Source organism: Callorhinchus milii, unplaced genomic scaffold (genome assembly GCF_018977255.1).
Source record: "Callorhinchus milii isolate IMCB2004 unplaced genomic scaffold, IMCB_Cmil_1.0 Scaffold2, whole genome shotgun sequence".
Lineage (NCBI taxonomy): Eukaryota > Metazoa > Chordata > Chondrichthyes > Chimaeriformes > Callorhinchidae > Callorhinchus > Callorhinchus milii.
In genome coordinates, this window is record NW_024704743.1 from 101,021,980 (window position 1) to 101,045,664 (window position 23,685).

The window sequence follows — 23,685 nt, forward strand, 5'->3', positions numbered from 1 at the left end:
TAGAATTCAATCTATTTATGATTTCTCTTTTACAATAAACACCTTAAAACTAATTTCCACAAAAATAGATACTTAATATCACTGTTTAATATGGTCTATTCCTTTTAGTGACTTTCATAGGCTGTATTTTGAAATAATACAAAATCAAACCTATGTATTAAGCCTCTTTGCATACCTCATCTCTCGTAATGTTCTACATACATTCTGCTAATTACACAATGTTAACACAATTGGCTGGGGACTGCATTACAAACTGTTAACAAACACAATTTGAAGGTAACTGAAGGAGAGGTTGTGTAGAGTTGATTCCGGATATAAAAAAACCCACCAAAACTAGACTTTCAATTGCACTGTAGCATTTTCTCTGTAAGACACTTCCTTAAAAAAAGTTCTATCTTTGTAACATACATTGCAGTGTACAATTAACAATTAGGTTTAAGAATAAACATGCCTTTCCCCATTATAGATATTGTATATATTATTTATAGAATGCATATTAAAACACTATATGTCAGAGAAAGCACATTTTCAAAGGCAAAGGATCACATTTTGGAATGATTGAACTGTGCAAACATGAATAAGAAACTCATTCACAACTGTAATGCACTACTAACTACACTGGAAACAATACAGTACAAAATATGCACACATTATAAAGCAACCACTTTACACAAGCATGTAACATACCACCATGTCTATTGCTTCTAAAGACAATTACCTAAAAAAATCACTACTTTATTATTTAGCTCAGAGCAATGTAAGGAGTACTTCTATCGTAGAGCAATAGTGCACTTTATCCATTTAGGATTAATTTTTCAATACAGTAGAAACTCTTAATAGGTCATGGAAATTGTGATAGAGGTCTATGAAACACTAGAGAACAGTACAGCTTCATTTGTACTCTTTAACTTGAACACAGGATGGTTTCAACTCATTCATCTTTCTGCAATATTTCTTTCTTCCGTGATTCTGAATTACAGAAAAATAAAGGACGCACTGCAAACTCATTGGATATGTGCAAATTGTCTATATAAGTGCAAGTTGTTGTTGTTTGTTGTTGTTATATGGCATTGATGTGAAATAATACAATTGACAAGTTGACTCAGACTTTAACCTGTCAGGCCTGCTTATGTCCAAAAAGGGGCATTATCCTGTCAGGTTATGTCCTGGTAATTTTTTTTTGGTACAAAGTTAAAAGTTCTTTTATTTAATTAAGCTTATAAAATCATGTTTTCTTCTTCTATGGAAGCGTCTGTGGGCAGTACGCATTGGACCAAATAAAAGAACTGCAACATTTTGGTGATGTGTCTTACCCATCATTCTGTGTGCAGGACAGGCAATATCGTGGCAGTGGAGGGAGAAAGTGTATGATGGGTTGGACTGAATACAGGTACATTTATGCCAGGTCATTTCAATTTGTTTTCTAGTCACACGTCTTCATATGTGGTTAGAATAGCTCATGCCACCTCCCCTCCCCCCAATATCCAATGAGTCTAGAGACAATGGTACAAACTGTGTGAATCAAACCAACTAAATTTACAATTGTATTTTCACTACCTAAATAATTAAGCAAATACAGAACAATATGCTTTGTTATGGTTGTGCTCAACAGCCTACATTAACAGAGTTGTATTTCAATACTACATCTTAATGTGATTACTGTGGCTTTACATTAATGTGCTTTGATTATGGATTGTCGTCAGGTATGCTCTAACATTTGAGTAACATCCAGATTAACTCTTCACGCCTTTAAAGTGTATACACCCATTTTTCCGACTTAGAACAAACAACACATTCTCTCATTGACAGTCATGTAGTCTTAACAAACTTCAGTAGTTATTCTTAAAAACAATTTGCAGTATGGCAAAACTTGTAATTTGATCTTAATTACATGACAAACTTATTAGATTGATACTACATTAGTGCAACTTCAAAACGTATTTTCGTGTTATATAACTTCACACGTTAATGACTTCAAACCCTTTAACATATTTTAATAACAAGCACTTATAACTTAAAATATTTTTAAAACCATTAATATCTCAGCACGTATAGAAACCTTGCTTCAAAAGCATTTATGAAATATACCCTGTTAATATTACTGATAAATGTATTCTCTTTGTGACTGATGATGATTACCTCTCTTTGTAACTGACAGAGATGAATAGCATTTTATTTTTAACCTACAATTTCCAACCCTTGATGTCAATCCTCCCCACCCCCACTGGCACATGCCTCTCTGCTCTTGGTTGGCCTCTTCTTGCTGGGGTGCAATTCCAATAGCCATGACTCATGAGTGAGGCTTGACAATGAGTGTCGGCAGGACACTCGACTGTAGATGGCATCACAGTCGAACTTGACCTCTCCACACTTGGTTGCCACACGCATGTACTACCTGTAGAGGGACCAAGAGCAGGAACCCAGGTTGGTTTTCCCCCTTCCTTAACCCTGGGAAGGCTGGGGCCAATTTAGCCTCCCCATGCAGCCCTGGCTGAGAACCAGCAAACTCCTGGTCCGTAAACTGCAGCTTTATCTACTATACCGTCGGGGTTACCCCTTCTTCTGCATTTTTAAACATTAAGATGGAGTTGTAGATCTTAAGTGCTGGGCCGAGTTTGATGCTCATTATCTTAACTATGTCTGTTTGCGTCAGCAATAGAAATGCTTCTCCATCAATTTGCTGAAAAATAAAACATCAGTGGTCAATAGTTTTATAATGTCACAATGTAACAATTAATTTGAAATAATTTTGAGTGCAATTTCATTAACATATATTCTACAGGAAACAATTATAAATATTTTGATGTGCTCAATTATTAATAATGAATATATTTCTAGTGGATTTTGTAACTTTTCTTCAGTGTATATTCAGTATCATGGGAGAAAAAACGTGGTCAAAATATTGACCAGAAATGTGGTCAAAACAGTCAATTGTTACCCTTTCCCAGAGAGGGGGAGGAGAGGAAAGGAAATTCATCCTCAATAATTATTGACTACTTTAGAGCATGTTTGAGTCAATTTGATGTATCACCATAATATCACATGCCACATTTGCCCACTGACATTTGTTAGTCCTCACTGGCTCTTACGCTTCAAAATTGCTGACTCCTGGATCATCAGGCCACTGATGTCTTCTTACATGTTGCTGTAGGAAGTGGTGTCGCTGAGGACCCAATGACTCAACATTGCACTTTTTTATAACATTTGAGGGAAGCCAAAATGGCCAACCTTCAGATCATCAAGTCTACTTTACTTTCTTCAGCAGCACACAGGAAATGACATCTGTGACAACCTTATGGAAATTGCCTATTTTAAGCACAGGAGCTGGCTGGCACATGGAGGTGAGCCAGCTGGCCAGATGCATGAGTAATGGGGTCCATACAACGAGTACTTTGAAGAGTAAACTCTAAAAGGTGGGAGGCTTTATTACTAAATTTCTTACCTCTTCTTTGAAGATCTTTGCTTGTTGATCACAACCTGGGAGTGTCTGTACAAAGTTTGCAACCTGAAAATACAGTATGAAAATTAAACATCCATTTGGAGGCCAACTGACTGCAACACTCGGAAATTAATATCTTAGTGCGAAATGTGGGTTGAAAAATATGAATGTTTCATAACAGATTTATAGAGTCATAGAATATTACAGCACAGAAGAAGGCCATTTGGCCCATCGTGCCTGTGCTGGCTCTTTGGAAGAGTTACCCAATCAGTTCCACTCCCCCATTCTTTCCCTATATCCTTACACATTTTTCTTCTTCAAATACCTATCCAATTCCCCTTTGAAAGTTGTTATTGAATCTGTTTCCACCACCCTTTCAGGCAATGATTTCCAGACCGTAACAACAACAACAACAACAACAACAACAACAAGATTCCATTTATAAAGCGCCTTTCACGTCAGGAGGACGTCCCAAGGCGCTGCACAGTTGGGTCATGACCCGAGCAGGGGGGAAATGGTGAGGGGAGGGAAGTGAGGGAGCGAGGAGGGGGGAAATGGTCAGGGTGAGGGAGGGAAGGGAGGGAGCGAGGAGGGGGAAGAGAGTCGAGAGGGAGCTGAAGGCACGGTCAAAGAGAAAGGTTTTGAGACCGGCCTTGAAGGAGGAAAGGGAGGAAGCAAGGCGAAGCCACTGGGGGATGGAGTTCCAGAGCCTCGGGGCTGAGAGGCTGAAAGCCCGACCACCGATGGTAGGGCGGTTGGGGCAGGGGACGTGGAGCAGACCGGAGCCAGAGGAACGGAGGGTACGGGCAGGTAGGTAGGGGGATAGTAGGTAACAACACTCTGTGTAAAAAAAATCTCCTCATCTCCCTTCTGGTTCTTTTGTCAATTATCTTGAATCCATATCCCCTGGTTACTGAGCCCCCTACCAGTGGAAGCTGTTTCTCCCTATCTACTCTATCAAAACCCCTCATAATTTTGAACATCTCTATTAAATCTCCCATTAACCTTCTCTACTCTAAGGAGAACAATCCCAGCTTCTCTAGTCTCTCCACCTAACTAAAATCCCTCATCCCTGGTACCATTTTGGTAAATCTCCTCTGCATCCTCTCCAAGGTCTTGACATCCTTCTTGAAGTGTGGTGTCCAGAATTGAACAAAACTCCAGCTGAGGCCTAACCAGTGACTTATAAAGGTTTAGCAGAACTTCCTTGCTTTTGTACTCCATGCCTCTATTTATAAAGCCAAGAATCCTATATGCTTTTTTAACAGCTCTATCAACTTGCCCTGCCCCCTTCAAAGACCTGTGTATGTGAACCCGCAGGTCTCTCTGCTCCTGCACCCCCTTTAAAACTGTAACATTTATTGTATATTGCCTTTCCTCATTCTTCCTCCCAAAAAGCATCACGTCACACTCCTCTGCATTAAACTTCATCTACCATGTGTCTGCCCATTTCACCTAATTTCTCCTGCAATCTGCTATCATTCTCTACACTGTTTACTATGTTCAAAAGTTTTATGTCATCTGCAAACTTTAAAATTTTGCGCTCTATATCCAAGTCCAAGTCATTTATGCATATCAAAAAGTGCAGTGGACCTAATAGCGGACACCACTATATACTTNCCCCCAGCTAAAAACGACCATTCACCATTACTCTCTGGTTTCCGTCTCCCAGCCAATTTCATATTCATTCTGCCACTGTCCCTTTTATCCTATGGGCTGGAATTTTGCTAACCAGTCTATTATGTAGCACCTTATCAAACGCCTTGTAAAAGTCCATATACACTATATCAACAGCACTACCATCATCAATCCTCTCTGTTATATCATCAAATAACTCAATTAAGTTTATCAGACATTATTTGCCTTTAACAAATCCGTGTTGACTGTCCTTAATTATCTTATGTTTTTCCCAGTGAAAATGTATTTTGTCCAGAATTATGGTCTCTAGAAGTTTCACCACCACTGACTGGCCTGTAGTGAACAGGTTTATCCCTCTCCCTTTTTTTGGACAGTGGTGTAACATTTGCAACCCTCCATCTTCAGGCACTACTCCCACATCCAAGGAGGATTGAAAGATTGTGGCCAGAGCCTTCGCTATTTCCACCCTAACTTCCCTCAGTAACCTAGGATGCATCCAATACAGACCGGGTGACTTCTACTTTGCTAACCTTTTATCTATTTGTATCCTATCCAATTTCTCTATCCCTTCCTCCTTTACTGTGACATTGGCAGCATCCCCTTTTGTGAAGATAGATGAAAAGTACTCATTCAGAACTTCAGCCATGCCCCCTGCCTCCACAAGAAGTTTTATTTTTTGGTCCCTAATTGGCTCTACTCTTGCTTTGACCATCCGTTTACTCTATGTATTTATAGAAGACTTTAGTGTTCCCTTTAATGTTACCCACTAATCTTTTCTCATACACTCTCTTTGGCCCATTCTCATACACTCTCTTATTTCCTTTTTCAGTTCTCCACTGCACTTTCTGTATTCTGCTTGATTCTCTAATGTATTTCGAACCTGACATTTATCATAAGCCTCATTTTTCTGTTTCATTTTAATCCTATTTTCTTTAGTCATTCAGGGAGCTCTAGCTTTGGATGCCTGACTTTTTCCCCTCATAGGAAAGCGTGTGGTCACCTAATAGTACCCTAACCATCTCCTCCTTGAAGACCTCCCATTGCTCATTTACTGTTTTATCCGTCAATCTAGTTTCCAATCCACCTGGGCCAGTTCCCTTTTCAACTCACTGAAATTAGACTCTTCCAGTTGAGTATCTCTTCACCTTTGATTGTTCCTTCTCCCTATCCATGACTACTCTAAACCTTGAAATTAGGAGTCAAATTAGTGCCATTTCATAATGTTCTTTATGATAATTATCTAAATGCTAATTTCGTACTGTGAGATGACATCCTGATTAAAACTCCTTCCTTTCCTTAAGATTGTTCACTTTTGGTGGTTATTCATGAACTCTGTGGCTCCCTTCTTGATATTTTCAGATCTGCCATCCTGGAGGCAAAATTTGAGTATGCAGAAGAGAAAAATAACTTAATTCATTCACTTTCTTTCTGCTGGACTCAAACACTGAACTTTAGCATTGGCGGGAAGGCCAGAAATTTTAGCACAGCAGCATCATAGTAGTCTGACTGCACCATTCTTCTTCAGATCTTTCTTTTCATCCCTGCTTTTGGTCACTCTTTCACCACCGGCTCCACCCCCCCCCCCCCCCCCCCCAACCCCCACTTCCCTGATCGGATTCCCAGTCGGGTCTGTTAAGTCGTCGTCCTGATGTGAAAGGCACTATATAAATGTGAAATAGTTGTTCTTTTTGTTGCCTCATGCAAACACAATTGTGTGGCTTTTTCTCCTCTTACAAAACCACAAAACTGACATTTCAATGCTGAGCTTGGGTCACTTCATTATTACATGAATGTTTAAAAAACAAAGATTGCTTTAGAGTACACTTCTATTGACAATTATTATTCGTGCTTAGAAAACCATCTAAGTTGACAAGCCTGGCTTGCTCAGATGATGAGAAGGAAATTTCCATTTACAAAGATGGGCATGAACAAAGCAAATTTGTTTTTCTCCCTTTGGGAGCAAATCAAACCTGATGACTGAACTGGAAGCTGAGATTATACATGTACTAACACACACAATAGACTGAAGTCCGCAATGCAAATTATTACCCATAAAGGCATGCTCCTGCACTGAAACTGACTGCAGTGATCACTTCTGATTGAAACTGAACTGCTTTCATAAACTTGTCTTTGCTGGTTGGTAAATAGCAAGCAAGAACTTGTATTTTTACAGTGCCTTATCAATTTGAAACATTTCAACAGCTGTCAAGTATGAGGGTGACTTTTCAGGCAAAGATAGCAACAATTGCGCATACAACAAGGTTCCACAAGCAGCAGTGAAACAAATGACCAAGTAATCAGAAGGATTGTTGGTTAGGACAGCAATTGAGTAGGCTCTTTTGTTAATATGGTAACCAACATTGGTTGCAGAACTCCAGCCTAGAATAAGTACCATGCTTTCCATATGAAGATTTCAACAATTTAACTAGATGAAATTGGGCATTCACTTCATGGCTGTTTGTACGACATTGCTGTGTACAAAGTGGCTCTCGTGTTCACCCACAAATACAGTGTCACTCTCTTTACAGTAAACCATCTGAAGCCCTTTGAGACATTTTCCCAATTGTAAATGGTGCAAAATCCAGTGCAAGGATTATTATTACATTTTTGTAAATACATTCCTTATGATTAGACTTTTCAAACACACTACTTATAGGCTCCCTAGTTCCACCATAAATAATGTCCAGCAATCTAAAACTCTGACGTCCGCATCCTGACCCGAACCAAACTCCACACTCCCATTTTGTCAGACCTCGCCAGGCTCCACTATCGCCATGTCTCCCAGAGAATCAACTTCATGATCCTCATCCTTCACTCTCCAACACCTCTGTGATCTTTTCTTATCTAACTTGTCCACCATCTCTCTCCTCCACCCACCCCACCCCCACCTCTTTGCTAAGAGGCTGCTGCTTGACCTCCACTCCTCCTCACCCTACTGATGGCTTTTGTTGCTTCAGTTACTATACCCTTGTGATTTGCCCCCTCTCTATCTAACAGTATTTAAATCCCCGACACACATGCTGGGGTCCCCAAGCCTTGGTTCTTGCCAACCTGCACCAAATACTCTCTGGAACTAGACAAGCAAGGATGTGTCCCTCCAGGAATTCCATTACAATGCATGGGAATTTCCATGAATAGGTGGGATGCATGGAACTCTGTTTCGTTTGGATACTCTTAAGCATGGTAATGGGTTTCCGCATGTGTCAGGCACCCAGCTGTCCAAAAACAATTCTAAGATGCTGCAAGACGTTATCCTACATGAAGGCCATTATATAAATGCAATTCCTGAGGGCCACTTTTTGCAACATGCACATTGCAAAGCTCTGGTTCAGGGGAAGGGCAAAGCCATACTAAGAATGCTATCCAGAAGAATGTTTTGATACACATGTTTTAGCAAGCCCTTGAAATAAATCAAGTTTCCAAGTAAATGATTCAAGAAAATCTTGACAGAAGCCTGCAGGTCAAAAATGGACAGTTTCTGAAGAAACATTTTCTCACTGACGGACAGTAGGTGTAGATGTTTTTCATGGGCAACAATAGGAGAAAAAACACAGAAGGATGACCTCCAGGTGATGCAATCTGAACAGGGTAAGTGGACATGTGATTCAGACTGTAATTCAATGGTTTGGTATCCCTAGGGATTTGTGACACGCTGACTTTTCTTATGGTACCAAGGACAAACAAACACTGTTTGAAAGAATCTGGATTCACAATTATAGCTGAAAATTAATTTATTTCCTTCTGGCTAGAAATTCTTATTGCAAGCCCAGGCAGCCTAGAGTGTGATAATTGCTAACCTTAACTGTAGCGGATGTACTTGCAATAGAACATTTCTGCCTTTAGAAAGTGACATCAAGAGCAAATTACTTCTCAGCTTCCCACTGTCTGTAATTAGGGATGAGTTCCTCTGCAGGCCTGTCAAAGTACCAAAAACTGCAGGACTTATTGTGCCAGATTTTCCACTATTACTAGGATAAAATACTATAAGAACGAAAGACAGGCCTAGCTCACTAGATTGATCAAAATGTTTTCATTTCAAAATAGATTGCATGTATTAAGCTATTTGATTAAACATGGATTCCTTTTAAATGGAAGCTTTCAGTTGTCAGGATCACTCCTATTGGATAAATCATATGCTATTTTAAGGCTGAATACAATTAGAGACCGCTCCATTGACATGAAATACCACCTGGTCTCATTCCGTAAGAATATTATTCCTTGGCATTTGAGGTGATTCAGAATTGTAGATCATCATTAATGTGTTTCAAGATGTCCCCCAACAGCTCTAAATCTAAATTGTTTTAAATTCACAAACTTCATGGTCTTCTGCATCCTTAAATGAATTGGATTTCAAATTAAAGCAGAACACACAAATTTTCCATAAATCTGTGTGATCTTAAATTTTAAAGAAACATGGTCTTCATAGGCTAAGACTAGGTGAAATTTTGGGACTCGTGTGTTAAAATTATTTTGTTCTGCTGATCATAAATATCACGCTTAACACTTGCCTAATGGGTATATCGATGCAGGTGGGCTTGGTGCTCACAGCATCAGTGAACAATTTCAGTTAATACCAATAATCTAAAAACAATTTAATAAACCCTTGGCATATACTGTAACATAACGTTTTAAAAAAGCAGATTCAACAAAATTACTTTTCTAACCTGCTAGTGCTTTAATAATAATAATCCTTGTATTTGACATAGCGCCTTATCACGTCTTCGATATGTCTCAAAGCACTTCACAGAATATACCGTAAAGTAAATTGACTGTATGGGCGAAACGCTGCAGCCAATTGCGCACAGCAGTGTTCCACAAACAGTCGTGCATTGAAGTGATCAATTTATTATTATTATTTTGAAGGAATTTTTACCCCCAGAAAAGCGATCCGCCAATCGACTAACAACCGGGCTCCTACTTACTGCTAGGTAAACAGAGGCTAGGTAAACAGAGGCGTGAAAGAAACTTTCCCAATGTTTCACCCTGCCGGGAATTGAACCCAGGTCTCTCGCTTGCGAGGTGAGTGCTTAACCATTGAGCTTGAAGACCCCACAAATATCTTGTTTAGCTCATTATTGCCATCTTTAGTTTCAAAGTCATTAACTGGCAAATTAAGATTCTGTGCATTGCCATTAAAATTAGCCTACATTATCATCCAATTAATTCACCCAACTCACTGATATTTTTCAGTCTGTCAGAGAGTAGAAGTCTCTGAACGTTGTGAACAAACATTCTCTTGATCAATTTACTGTATTAATACAGCATTAACTCAAATACATTAACCCATTGATCCTGGGCCAACTATCATTTAGTTTTAAGATCAACAATAATAATTTACACTTATATAGGCCCTATCATGTGAGGAAGCATTTCGGAGTGCTAGCCTTAAAAAACAGAAAATGTGGATGCTTCGATTCTCTGCAAAGATTTGCAGATGCTACTAATTTGTAACTAGCTGGAATTGAATGCTGAGGGAGATAAATCTATTCATTGTAAATAATGGCCCTATATTTTTTGCCTGTAGTGAATTGTGGAAATATAGAACTTTTTTTTTACGTATTACACCATTAATCAACACTGAGGCAACTTCATAAGAACCATGTGGGTTTTACTTACGTGGTTAAGTGAAGCACACTTTCTGCAGAGCAGTGCATGTCCTAAATTGAATTACTGTAATGGAGACTCATTATAACAGTGATCCATAAAAGAGATCCATAAAATCCCAAACCACATTATTGGAAGGTGTGCTAGCAGGTTTGACCACGCCTGCAAGCAACAAGTCCAGGGAGCGCACCGGTTCTTGTACTAAAATTAAAAGACTGGTCAACTTCAGGGTCATTCGTTTACCACAATGTCACTTCCTGTTTTCTGAACAAAGCAGGAAGTGTGGTTGGCGGTGGCCTGATAACCTAGACATCTGCTTTTTCTTCATTTGCAGAAAGCCAAAAAGGCCCTTTTCTATTTCATTAGGTTGCCGCTGCTGTCACTCACTTATCTGCGCATGGACAGCAAAGCAGACCTAATGACCTGTATAAATCAGCTATTTAAGTGCGAAAAAACATCTGGCATGTGGAAAACAAGCAGGCCAGCTGTGCCCCTGAGCAATGAACAGGATCCATAGTGTAATCGTGTTGTAAGTAAATTTGCTGTATACTTAAGAAACAATTGATATCTAGGCTGGTGGTTTGAATCCTGGCCTGTGAAGAGATCTCAGCCAGGCTAGCAGTTGGAACTCTTCAACTGCCTTCAGCACCTTGGGTTTAGGAAGAGAAAATCAGTCTGGGTTCCTGTTCCTGACTCCTATCCAGAGGCACCTGCTGGAAAGTAAGCAGTGTGTGGATAGGAATCTTGGCTGTGATGTCCCCCATGATCGAATGGTTTGCCAACATTCACTATAAAGGAAAACCGGAAGAGAAAAGATCACAGAGAAAAACTATTTGTTGTAGAAGAAATAGTTGACCTTTCCACCATCCGCAAAAAAATAAACAGTAGGGATCCATTTAATGGACATCTGCAAACACAGGCTGTGCATTCTTGTATAATTCGGTTTCAGTTCCAAACTACCCACCCTGGAATAATCAGTAAAAGACCCTCATAAAATATTTGATGGCCTGCACATTGCAAAAACACCAGAATACAGTATATAAATCACAAGATTTTTTTCTAAAGAACAACTCTCACTTTCTGCCAACAATAAAAAATAAATAGTAATCCTTACATTTGGTATAGTGCCTTTATGTTCTTCGTAGGATTTAATATGAAGTGTATTTACTGTATAATTTGTAGGCGAATGTGGTAACATTGACTATTCTCTGCGGTAGGGAGGGCGGTAGGGGGGATGTGAGCAGGGTCTCCTTAGAGCTGAACTAGCCTCAAGGTGACATGTTTGGCAACGGAATGAAGAATTGAGTCAACCCAATGCAATCCGTAGTCACTCCAGGTCACTGATAAGGACACCACAGACAGCTAGGCTGGCTCTTGGAAGGATGTGGATTAATATTTACAAATCCTTTTGGGAAGCTTGCAGTTTAGACTCCACAACTGTATTGAAGGGCCACACTATTGCCTTGAGGTATTTATCTGTATATCAACAAGTGAGAACAATTGCTTTAGAAGCCAACATGTAAATGTTCAGCATGTTTTCACGGAGGAATAATAAATAATCCTTGCAGTTGATATAGGGCCTTATCGTGTCATCGAGACTTCTCAATGCTCTTAACAAGATACACTATAAAGTGGATTGATTATAAATATTTTGTGTTAAACGCGACAGCCAGTTTGCGCGCAGCAATGTTCCACAAACAGCCATGGGTTGAGTGGCCATTTGGGGGCCTGTTGCTCAGGACACCTGGAGAAACTCACTTCTCTTTTTGAATCGTGCCACGGGATCTTCAACATTCACCCGAATAAGCAGACTGGATCTCCGTTTAATGTATCATCTGAAGGGCATACATATCCTGGTCAAGAACCTGTCAATTACGGAAATGTTCTGACATGATATGACTCTAATATTAGTTATCAGTTTTATAACGATATACTAAAGGACCAGGAGAACTTGAACAAAATTTATATCTTTTAAAATTTCTCAATCTGCCCTTTGAGAGGAACTTCAACTGCAACAATGGAGGCTGCAAGCCCCTTTGGACCCAACAGCTTTCTAATCAGTCAGACATCCACCAGGGAAGTAATGTTCTGCAACGTGATAACTATCACACTACAAGTCACAGTTTCCACTCTACGTCTCTTGACTTTGTGCAAAATATTGTGGAATGTGTCTCATTCCTTCCTCTCTGCCTCCCCTATCTCCGTTAACTCAGTAAATTCCAGTCAGTTCTTTGTACCTCATCAGTACTCCATTTGGATACTTTGCTGGCTTGGAAGTTCACCACTCCAGGCAGTAGCTTGCAGTGCTGCTCCCAGCAGAGTGGGAGATCACGAGCTGGGTGAGCAGACATGGCTGACATGAAGACAGACTGGTGAAGGGCTTGCTGCATACTGTCGACAGAAAGGTCTGGAAGAGAAAGAGAAGAAGGGAAGACTCACTTTCTTTTTTACAAACAGGCTGATCTGATTCACAAAATAAAAGGTAAAAAAACACAATTTTTTTTATCAACTGGGTGCCAGACACATGTGAAAACTCATCAACATGCTTAAGAATATCCATACCAGACAGAAATATATGCATGTATGCCACCTACACATAGAAACTGCATCTGAATGGAATGTCTTCCCTGGAGGGATGTATTCTGCTTACCCAATTAAGGAGTATTATTAGGTGCCGGTTGAGGGGTGCAGGGGAGATTTAACTAGGATGATACCGGGAATGAACTATGAGCAGAGACATGAAGGAACTGGGACTTTTCCCACTGGAACAAAAATGAGGGGTTTTGATAAAGTCAATAGGGAGAAATTATTTCCATTGGTCAGTGAATCGGCAACTAGAGCGCATCAATTTAAGAAAGTGAGCCAATGGGGAGGCGAGGATATTTCTTTTCAAGCACAAAGTAGATAGACTGTCCTGGCAGGAGCGATGATTGAGGCAGAATCCATATTGGCATGCAAGAGGGAACTCGACAAATACCTAAAAAAAAGTCAGCTACTCGCATATGGGGAAAGGGCAAATAGGACTGAAAGAATGGCTCTTGAGGGAGCCAGCACAGACACAGTAGACCAAATGGCTTTCTTCTCTGCCATAATTTTCTCTGGTTCCAGGTTGGTGAAAGTCGAGGCTTGGGGACACCAAAGTGTGCTTTACTGCTGGACTTTAATCAGTCAAAACTTGCCTTGCCTCCCACTGCTTGTCCAGCTAGGACCACCCTATACATTATAGTTTGGGCTTGTAGGGTTAATGGGAGCTGAGTGCTAATATTCCCCGTTCTCAGTATGCAGTCTGCCCCTCCAAGTCCTGCTGATGAGTCTGGCTGTAATCAGAAGTGCCCTGGAGTACTGTAGAACTGCCGGGTTCAGGTACCGAACTACTGAGGCAGTCATTGAGAGTTGACTTAATTTTGTCATTCTATTGCCAAGCATATCGCCTCATCTTGGAGCCAAGGAGACCCTGTTTATCTCATCTCTCAAGGAGAATAGTCACTTGTAGGACAAATATTTTCAGTGAAAATAATTCCCAAAGCAAAATATCAACATTGTGCTCCAGATTTCTAATTGTGAATTAGATTGCAATGTAATTGGTGAGAAATAGAGTCAACTATTCAGGCAGTCATTATCTGAAGAGAAATAATTTAGACAATAGGTCACTTGATGTGCTAATGGTCAAAGTTTGTTTTGCAATCAATTGCCTGGAGGGAAAGTAATTTTGTTAGGGGCGGATCAACGGAATAATATTGCAACTATTCACGTGCTTCAGCAAAACGCAAATGAAAGATAGTTATTTGCATTTGTTAACCTGTCTGATCTCTCGTGGGATTCGATCAGTTGTCTAGACCTTTATAATAATCCTTGTATTTGATATAGTACCTTATCAAGTTGTTGAGACATCTCAAAGAGCTTCACAGAATATACTGTAAAATTAATTGACTATATTATGTGGGCAAAACACGGCAGCCAATTGCACACAGCAGTGTCCCACAAACATTTGTGGATTGAATGACCAATTTTTAAAAAAAATATGATTACCCCCGGAAAGCGATCTGCCAATTGACTAACAATCGGGTTCTACTTACTGTTAAGTAAACAGAGATGTGTGGAGTAAGGAAACCTACCTAAGGTTTCGCCCTGCTCGGGAATTGAACCCAGGTCCTCTCGCTTGTGAGTTGAGTGCTCTAACCAGTAAGCTACAGGACCCCATTCACTCACAGAACTTGATTCATCCTTGAGCCATCCTTATGGTCTCTCTGCCTGAGACTGATAGCTGAGTACCAAATTGTAGGCTCATTTTACTAGTAACTCAAGCTCTCTTGGATCATGCCAAACATATTTCACTTAATACTCTTACAGCCAATAGGAAGATACAGAACAATCTTGTTAAACAGTTCCTCACTAGAGTATGAATATTGTTTATAACATGGGTTTCCTGAGGTTTCAAAGTTAGTAGAATGTGGCCCATTTTCAGCTTCTAGAACAGACTGACCAGCTACCTGCGAATGTATGCAAGAACAACAACAAATTATATTTGTATAGCGCCTTTCACGTCTGGAGGACATCCCAAGGCACTGGACAGTCAGGGATCCGCACCTGAGCTGGTGGTTGGGAGCAGAAGGGGTGAATGGTGGGGTGAATAGGGGTAGGAAGGTGAATGAAGGCACAGTTGAAGACGACAGAATAGAAGGGCGAGCCCATCAGCTGTTACCACTCTCACAAGCGATTCTACTGATAGAAAGATTGCCAAAAGAACCCACGGCTAACCAGCTGGGATCCTTTTTGCTACTCACAAGTGCAGAGCCAGCCAGCTAGAAGCCAATAGCTTTGTCATCAAGGACCCAATGCCCTGGAATTGGGATTGGCTGCCATTATTTTCCCTGCAGACGCATTAAAACCTGGGATCTAATTTTATAGACCAGCAAGATCGTGCTATGACAAGGTTGCCCTGGACTTTCATCCTATTAAGCCGAGGTTGAAGTGGAATCAATATCCCTGAGTGAAAGGACAACATTTTGACCAACTTGACTGACCAATTCCCAGACAAAGTACCTTTTGATAATAACTGAGAATTTCTCTCCAAACAGATATCAATGTGCAAACATAGAGAACATTAAGTAGAGAATGATGGATGCTCGGAGTTTGATGACATAAACGGTTAGAACAAAGCCTGAGAAGAAATCACAGATACAAAATCATCTATACTAATAAAGACAAATGTGTGTTTGTCTGTCTGCCAAGAATACAATAACTGATTGACGTAGAGACATGATTTATACCTCATCGGAAAAGTCTTGCATGGGCGAGCATTATGGGTATATATTTTTTCAGGGATCTCCTATCGTTGATGATCTAAAAAAGAGCTTTAATTAAGCCCCCAAAAAGGTATGCATGGTATTCTGCAACAAAGTAGTGACAGAGGTCAAACACCCTTCTAGAGAGATATAGTTATAATAATAAAGACAATAATAATAAAGTCTGTCTGTCTAACCGATTGACGTAGAGACATGATTTATACCTCATCAGAACTTGCAGGGGGAATACCATGGGCATATTTTTTTTTGGGGGGGAGTCTCCTACTGTGACCTAAACAAGCCCATCACACATGTGTAGACTCCAACAAGGAGTCCTCCCAACACAAGTCCTCCCACAGGAGTCCTCCCAACCAGGAGTCTTCCCAACTTGGAGTCCTCCCAAAAGGATATGTATGCAAATATGTGCACAAGGATGCTAATGAGTTCAATCGCACATTTTCTTAATCTTAAGGGATAAAGACACCTAAGAAGCAAAGATCAAGTCTTTCAAGGACAAATAAAAATGGCAGGCGAAAGAGAGGCGGCCAATTAATTGAAACTGGGCAAGAGTAGCTGCAACGGGTACAGCTAGTTCTCTTATCATTCACTTTTCTTTAAGGAGCATTGGAGTGTGGAAAACTATTCCAACCCATCTGACTGACCCGACTATTCTGTCCCCCATACCTTAGTTCTGGAGTTTTAAAGAAAATGAACGACAGTGTCTTCATTTTATGTGTAGGTTATATTTATTTCTAGGTCAGTTTTTGTGCCAGCAGGGGATGTCAGCTGTGCTCAGCTCCATGTCGTTGATGTGCGATGATATTCACGTTTGTAGATAAACCACATAACTACTGTGGACTGACAAGAAAGCGAGCCTAAGGTTGATTAACAGGAAATGTTACATCAGGTACACATGGTATCCAGTAATTCTAGGAAATAAAACAAGAGGTATTTTTCTTGTTAATCACAACATTCAATACTTGATCAAACCAATCGCTATATATCTTCCCAGCAATTGCTGGGAGCAATCTCTGAAACATATGGTCGAGCTGTAAAATCATTCTTTCTTCTTGGCTGATTATTATGACCCATGTTCAGCATGAGCGCTCTCTCTGCTGCCAAGTATCCTGCAGAAAACTCAATAAGGTTACCAATTACATGGCCATGAAATGTCTCATTTACCACTGAGAAAGTGCTGGGTTACTCTCAACGTTTCCGACGCCCCATTAATTTTCTAAAAGCAATACAGTCTATTATGCGAATCTGTGGTAATATTTTACAACTCAGTAATCTGTAGATAATGGTCCCCCCCCCCCACCACTGGTACAGAAACGCACATTAAAAAAAAGCGTACAAGGAATAACATTCCACCTGGGTCTAGACTTTGTCCTGAAGCATTTCAAAACGTCTTGAATTTGGCAAATTCTTAAATAGTGTTTAATTTTGAAGCAAGTTTTCTTTAACTTCTTTTACAGAAAACCAGCTTCAAAGTTAATATTGAATTCAACAATTTGCCAAATTCTGAATACTCTGAAATAATAATAATCCTTACATTTGATACAACGCCTTTCACTTCAGAGGACATCTCAAAGTGCTTCATGGGATTTGCTGTAAAGTGTAGTGATTGTGTATTTTATAGAGTAACTCTAGATCCAGGTGGAATTTTTCCCCAACACTGTGACATTTCTATAATGCAATCCTATGCAGTAATACACTGAGAGGTAAACTACATAATCATGTTCCATGCATTTTTCTTTAAAAAATGCATAATTTTCTTACTGGAAGGCTAGTTTTATGAAACAAATGTACATGTGTAACACCAAGCAGTATAAATATTTAAACAGCATTTATTTCCAATCCAAATGTATAAAGAGGAGGGAGTTTGAGCCTGTACTTTTCTTAATAGGCTAACATTAGTCAATACAATGCTGATCATGTTTTATTTGTCAAGAACTTTTTAAAAAATATATTATTCATTTTTATTTTTGACTGAGATTTGCCCCTCATCAAAACTGCATTCAAGTACTGGGAAGTGAAGCACGCATAACTATTTTTTTTTGCACCCACTCTGCAGTCGTCAGTTCCCATCAACTCCAGGAGAGCTTTTAGCTTTGTGAGCCTATTTGTCATCTGTACTTTTGGCAGAAGTCTATCAATATGGCACATCCTGTGATCCTCACAGCCATAAGGTGTATCACGATGTATTACTATGGAACCACAGGAAAACGTAAACTGCAAGTGATTCAGGGAATAATGATTCAGGTGTCAGACAAACTCAGCTGGTAGCATTCTTGTCTCTGAGTCATAAGGTTCTGGGTTCAAGAGTGGAAGTCTTGACTGACATTCTAGTGCAGGGGGATTGTGGCTTTGTTGGAAGTGCTGTCCTATGCATGAAATGTTCAGTCTCATCTGCCTGCTAGAGTGGATGTTAACGATCCCATGGCGGTTTCGAATAAAAGGAGTTTCTCCTGTTGTCCTGGCCATATATCCCCTAAATAAAATTGGTCATTCTTTCATGTCTGTTTACGATACATTGCAGTATGCAAATTGACTGCCATGTTTGCCTACAAAATAGTTATTTTTACAGTAAATCCTGTGAAGTACTTTGAGACATCCAAACGTGAAAGGCATTATATCAATTCTTATTTATTATTATTTGATATGGTGCTCTGTATTGGTAATACTTCTTAGTCGATTATACTGAATCAGTTAAGGGATGTCACAATTTTCACCACTTAAAAGATGTAATGATAAAAACAACAAAATTCTTAGGATAAAATGCAGTGTTCTGTTCTTAATTTCATCACGAACCGACTCCTCCGCCCACCCTCTCACGCCTCACCCATCCTCACCTCAAATGCTAACTGCGAGGCGATGCTGGACTTCCTCGAATCCAAAGTCGAGCGAATCCGCTCAGCTGCCTCTACCACGGCTACCCACTCACCATCTCCTCCCACCCCAGCCCCTACCCATCCCTCCCTCCACACCTTTGAATCCATCTCCTCCTCCTCTCCCATCACCACCATAACCTGTATGAAACCACCACCTTCTCCCTCGACCCAATCCCTTAACTCCTCCTTACCTCCCAGCTCCACCTCCTTGCCCCTCTACTCACTGACATTGTAAACCTCTCCCTGTCCTCTGTTGCTGTTCCCACCCCTTTAAAAAACAGTGTCATCACTCCTATCCTTAAAAAAGCCTCCCTGGACCCCTCTCTACTCCCAAACTACCGCCCCATCTCCAAACATCCCTTCCTTTCCAAGCTCCTGGAACAAATTGTTGCTTCTCAGCTTTGCTCCTTCCTCTCCCACCACTTCCTTCTCGAACCCCTCCAATCGGGCCTTCCGTGCCGCCCACAGCACAGAAACCACCCTGGTCAAAGTGACAAATAACATTCTGTCCATCTGCGATTAGGGCTCCCTCTGCTTCCTCATCCTCCTGGACCTCTCTGTTGCTTTCGACACCGTTGACCATTCTATCCTCATCCATTGCCTCTTCTCTGACCTCAACCTCCACGTTGCTGTCTTTGATTGGTTCAGATTGTACCTCTCACACTGCCTGCACTTCATCTCCACAAAAAGGTTCCTCCTCTAGCCCCCACACCGTCTCATGCAGCGTTCCTCAGGGCTCTGTCCTTGGTCCCATCCTCTTCAACATCTATATGCTCCCTCTTGGTGACATGGGGTCAACTTCCACATGTACGCGAATGACACCCAACTCTACCTCTCTGCGTCCACCATTGACTCTAAGACCATTGCTGTGCTGACAGAATGTCTGTCAGACATCAAGTCCTGGATGAGAGCTAACTCTCTTTAGTTGAAAGTGAACAAGACCGAGGCTCTTCTGATTGGCTCCCGTCAGCGCCTCCACACCTCAGGCGCTGACAGCATCACCATCCAAGGATACGCACTCCACCTTACTAAGCCAGTCCGGAACTTTGGGATCTTGTTTAACCCTCAACTATCCTTTCTACCCCATAACTGCGCCATGACCCACTCTGCCTTTCCCCACCTCCGCAACATCGCCCGGCTCCAACACTGTTTCACACCACAGGCCTCCAGAACCCTTATACACGCCTTCATTACATTGAGGCTACAGGATGATGGCTTTCTTCTGTACTGTAAATTGCTCTGGTTCTATGCTGCTGTCATCAGACGTTAGTCATAGGACCGTCCTCCACCATTTGCCCAGAAAATACACACAACCATATGACTTTACAATATATCTTGCGAAACGCATTGAGATGTTTTAATGATGTAACAAGATGCTGTATCAAATGCAAGAATTAATCGACAAATTACAATTGTTTTATATCACAGACAACTAGTACTACCTCACAATCTACACTCTTAAACCCCACTTTCTTTTATGGAAATTATTGCATCTTCCTGAGCCAGGCATGTCTGCAGTACTCCAGGGCACTGTTGAAGACAGCCCAGCCTGCCAAGCTCATCGTCAGGGCCTGGAAGGGTAGACTAGTCACTGGGGACAGGGTCTCTTCCCACTCAGCCTTTGTTAATCCTGCAAACCTAAGACCGAATCAGTAGGGTGGCCCGAGCTGCACAAGCAGCAAGAAAGCTTACAAGACAGTGCTCTCACTGACAAGCTATGTGGATTTAGCTGGTTAGACTCCAGCTGTACCCCAAAGCCTTGACTTTTGTAATCAGTTGTTATTATTAAGGATCAATAATGTGGCAATTTCTAACAGGATTTGTTAATAAGAAAAACGGATTAAGTCATTCTGCTTCTACTGTACTTACAAGGAGTCCGATTTAGATTTCTTATTAAGGAATCCGATTAGAAATCACTGAGCCACATGCAAACCTGTTTATTTGCTAAGAGGACAACAATCCAGTATACGTTTTGAGCTGAGAAAGTCCTGTAATGTCAATCATGCTTTTCTATCTGTAAAATTGATATCGATTGCACTCAAGTATCGCAGCAGTTTCTCGAATGGTTTATTATGTCTAGCGGTGTCAGCTCAGCAGCCTGTGGAGAGGAAACATCTAGTCATTCAGCTCAACTTTGATCAAGGGTTTCTGATCATTCAAGTCAAATCGTCCGAGAGAACATTGCTATAGTCACATTGAGACACGCCCTCCCTCCTCCTCACACACAAAACTAAAGAAACATGTATTTTGTTGTTGAGGTCCGAGTGAGATTAAATCACAAGGATCAGCAACGTAAGGATTTATTTAAACTCATCCATTAATACACAATGGAGCCCAAACCTTTATTAAATCAAATATTTCTGGAATGATTCGGTCAATAATATCACAGAAAGAAATGAACACAAATGTGGTGGTGCACAAGCTTTTGGCAAAATCTTTACAAGCTAGCCAATGTAAGAATCAACAATCACTGGAAATACTGCGCAACAAAGAATATTCTGAACTAACTCTCAAACTGATAACTCTCCTAAAATATACTATAACCTACTAGCAGTATTTATGTGCAAAATCTGCACATTTTCCAAGTGCATTTTGCAAAATATGCATGTTTCAAGACCCACCTCTTTGATGGAGCGTTTGATCATCTTTCCCCTCCACACCCCTCGACTCTCACCCTCAGTTCAGGTGTAGTGTTAAGCACTTTGGGATGAAAGGTGCTATATAAATTTAGAATACATAATAATATTCATTGCATTTGATATAGTGCCTTATCCTGTCATTGATATTTCTCAAAGTGCTTCACAGGACATATTGTAAAGTGTAGTGATTGTGTATTTTGTGGGTGGATGTTTATTATTTGTGTATTGTGTTTCCGTCATTAAAAAACATTAAAAGAGTTAGAACCTATTAGAAACATTTGAAATACTAGGTTCTGTTTTAGATACACCAGTGTAGTGCTTTTAGTTTGCATTGTAAACTTATTTATTTAATTTTTCTTTGTTATTATATAAATCAAACTAACACTACCCAGCTCTCATGCTCCTTTATATCCTTTATCTTCACCTGAGCTCATATTGTAGTTAAGTAGAGGATTCCTAACTAAAGAAATCTTTTACAATGGAACCTTGATAATCCACCACAATGGACTCAAACTTTATTTCTAGTGGATAATTGAAAGTAGCTGATAAGAAAAGCCTATCTGGCCAACCACAGCTCACTCCTCTTATCATTGAATTATCTTATGTTAGGTTAAGGCAGGTTGGCCTCTGTTGCTGGGACATTGCAATCTGAGAGGTTGAGATAATGCCCTAAACTACAAGAGATTTCTATTTTTGTTTTGCCAGTGTGGTGTCTTGTCAGACGGTGACAGCTTCCACCCATGTACTTAGACTGGAATTAGCACAAGTATTCATTTTAGGGCTACGACAGGGACTTCTGAAGCTTCTGTGCATTACAGTCATATATTAATAATAATCATTCTCACATTTGTGGAGTCCTGTAGCTCAGTGGTTAGAGCACTCGCTTTGCAAGCGAGAGACCTGAGTTCAATTCCAGGCAGGGCGAAACCTTGGGCAAGTTTCCTTATTCCACACGCCTAATAATAATCCCTCCAAAACTAAAAACACTAATAAAAATTGGTCATTTTCAATCTACGACTGTTTGTGGGACATTGCTGTGCGCAATTGGCTGCCGCGTTCGCCCAAAATATACAGTCAATTCACTTTACAGTGTGTTCTGTGAAGCGCTTTGGGACGTCCTCCCGACACGAAAAGCGCTATATCAAATGCAAGGATTATTATTATTATTATTATTATATGATATAGCACCTTATCACATGGTCGAGATGTCTCCCAGCGTTTCACAGGATATATTGCAAAAAGATGCGATTGTATTCTGGAGGCAAAATAAGATTAATCACTATCTTTTTGTTGATGTTAAGCACAAAACAAACATCTAGGAATAATTATCAGCTGCTAAGTCAAGAATTACAATGATTTTTTTAAAACTGAGATCTGAATCTAACAAATAGATTAAAGACTTGAAATCAGCTCTTTTGAGAGACTCATTGTATCAGAAGGTGGGAATGGGGGGAAATAAATGCTAAAATTGGTTGCCAGCACTTTATGCGGCACTGGTTAGTGATAACATTCATACTGAAGGATTTACATTGCCAAAGTGTTGTAACTTTATATAAAAAATCCTGTAAAACAAGGTGTTCCATGAACCTATTCAAATCAATTTAATGTGAGCATTTTATGACTTTTTGGCACATCTGCAAAAGCAGTCTAAACATTTTTACAAAATGAGACACATGAATGCGGTTGCCCGAGACTGGGAGTGAAGTCGGGAGATCTGAGTGAGATTGTGTGCTGCTGTGTTGGGAGCCAGAAACCCGAACGTGCTGAAGTTGCATCGAATAGGGGAATTGCAAGACCTGCAGACAATTGTGCACTGCAGAGCTAGTTCAGTATTTGAGCTGGATTGAGCTGGTAGAGCTGCGTAATAGGATGAGCAGGCTTTATTACCAAGGTTTGATAGAATTTAGGCTCAATATTTGATAACATGGGGTCCAAGCTGATTTTATATATGATAGTATGATAGTAATAACAGCAATAATCAGGGACAAGGTGAGAGCAGAGTTGGATGGTGCCCTAAATATGATTTGACTTGATGCAATGCTGAATGTGCAAAATTAATTTTACATGGAAGCTCCAGCAGTGTATGGTATGTGAAATATTCGTTATATGCAGCAATCCAATTAGGAGTGATTTTCTTTTGATAGCCATTAATTTCTACAGACAGATCTTCTAATAAGAAGGAATTAACA

The 23,685-nt window shown here is 40.3% G+C and overlaps 1 protein-coding gene across 5 annotated transcripts in view; it reads right to left on the minus strand.

Annotated features, from left to right (window-relative positions):
- Positions 1–526: 526 nt before the first annotated feature.
- LOC103183895 (lethal(3)malignant brain tumor-like protein 1) overlaps positions 527–23,685 on the minus strand; it is a 135,341-nt gene continuing 112,182 nt past the window's right edge. For all 5 annotated transcript variants that reach the window (XM_042331881.1, XM_042331882.1, XM_042331883.1 and 2 more), the window contains 3 exons: positions 12,919–13,088; positions 3,443–3,505; positions 527–2,680 (listed from right to left, as the gene is read on the minus strand). In XM_042331881.1, coding sequence (XP_042187815.1) covers positions 2,537–2,680; positions 3,443–3,505; positions 12,919–13,088 — 377 coding nt within the window. In that variant the 3' untranslated portion in view covers positions 527–2,536. The remainder of the gene's footprint in view (positions 2,681–3,442; positions 3,506–12,918; positions 13,089–23,685) is intronic.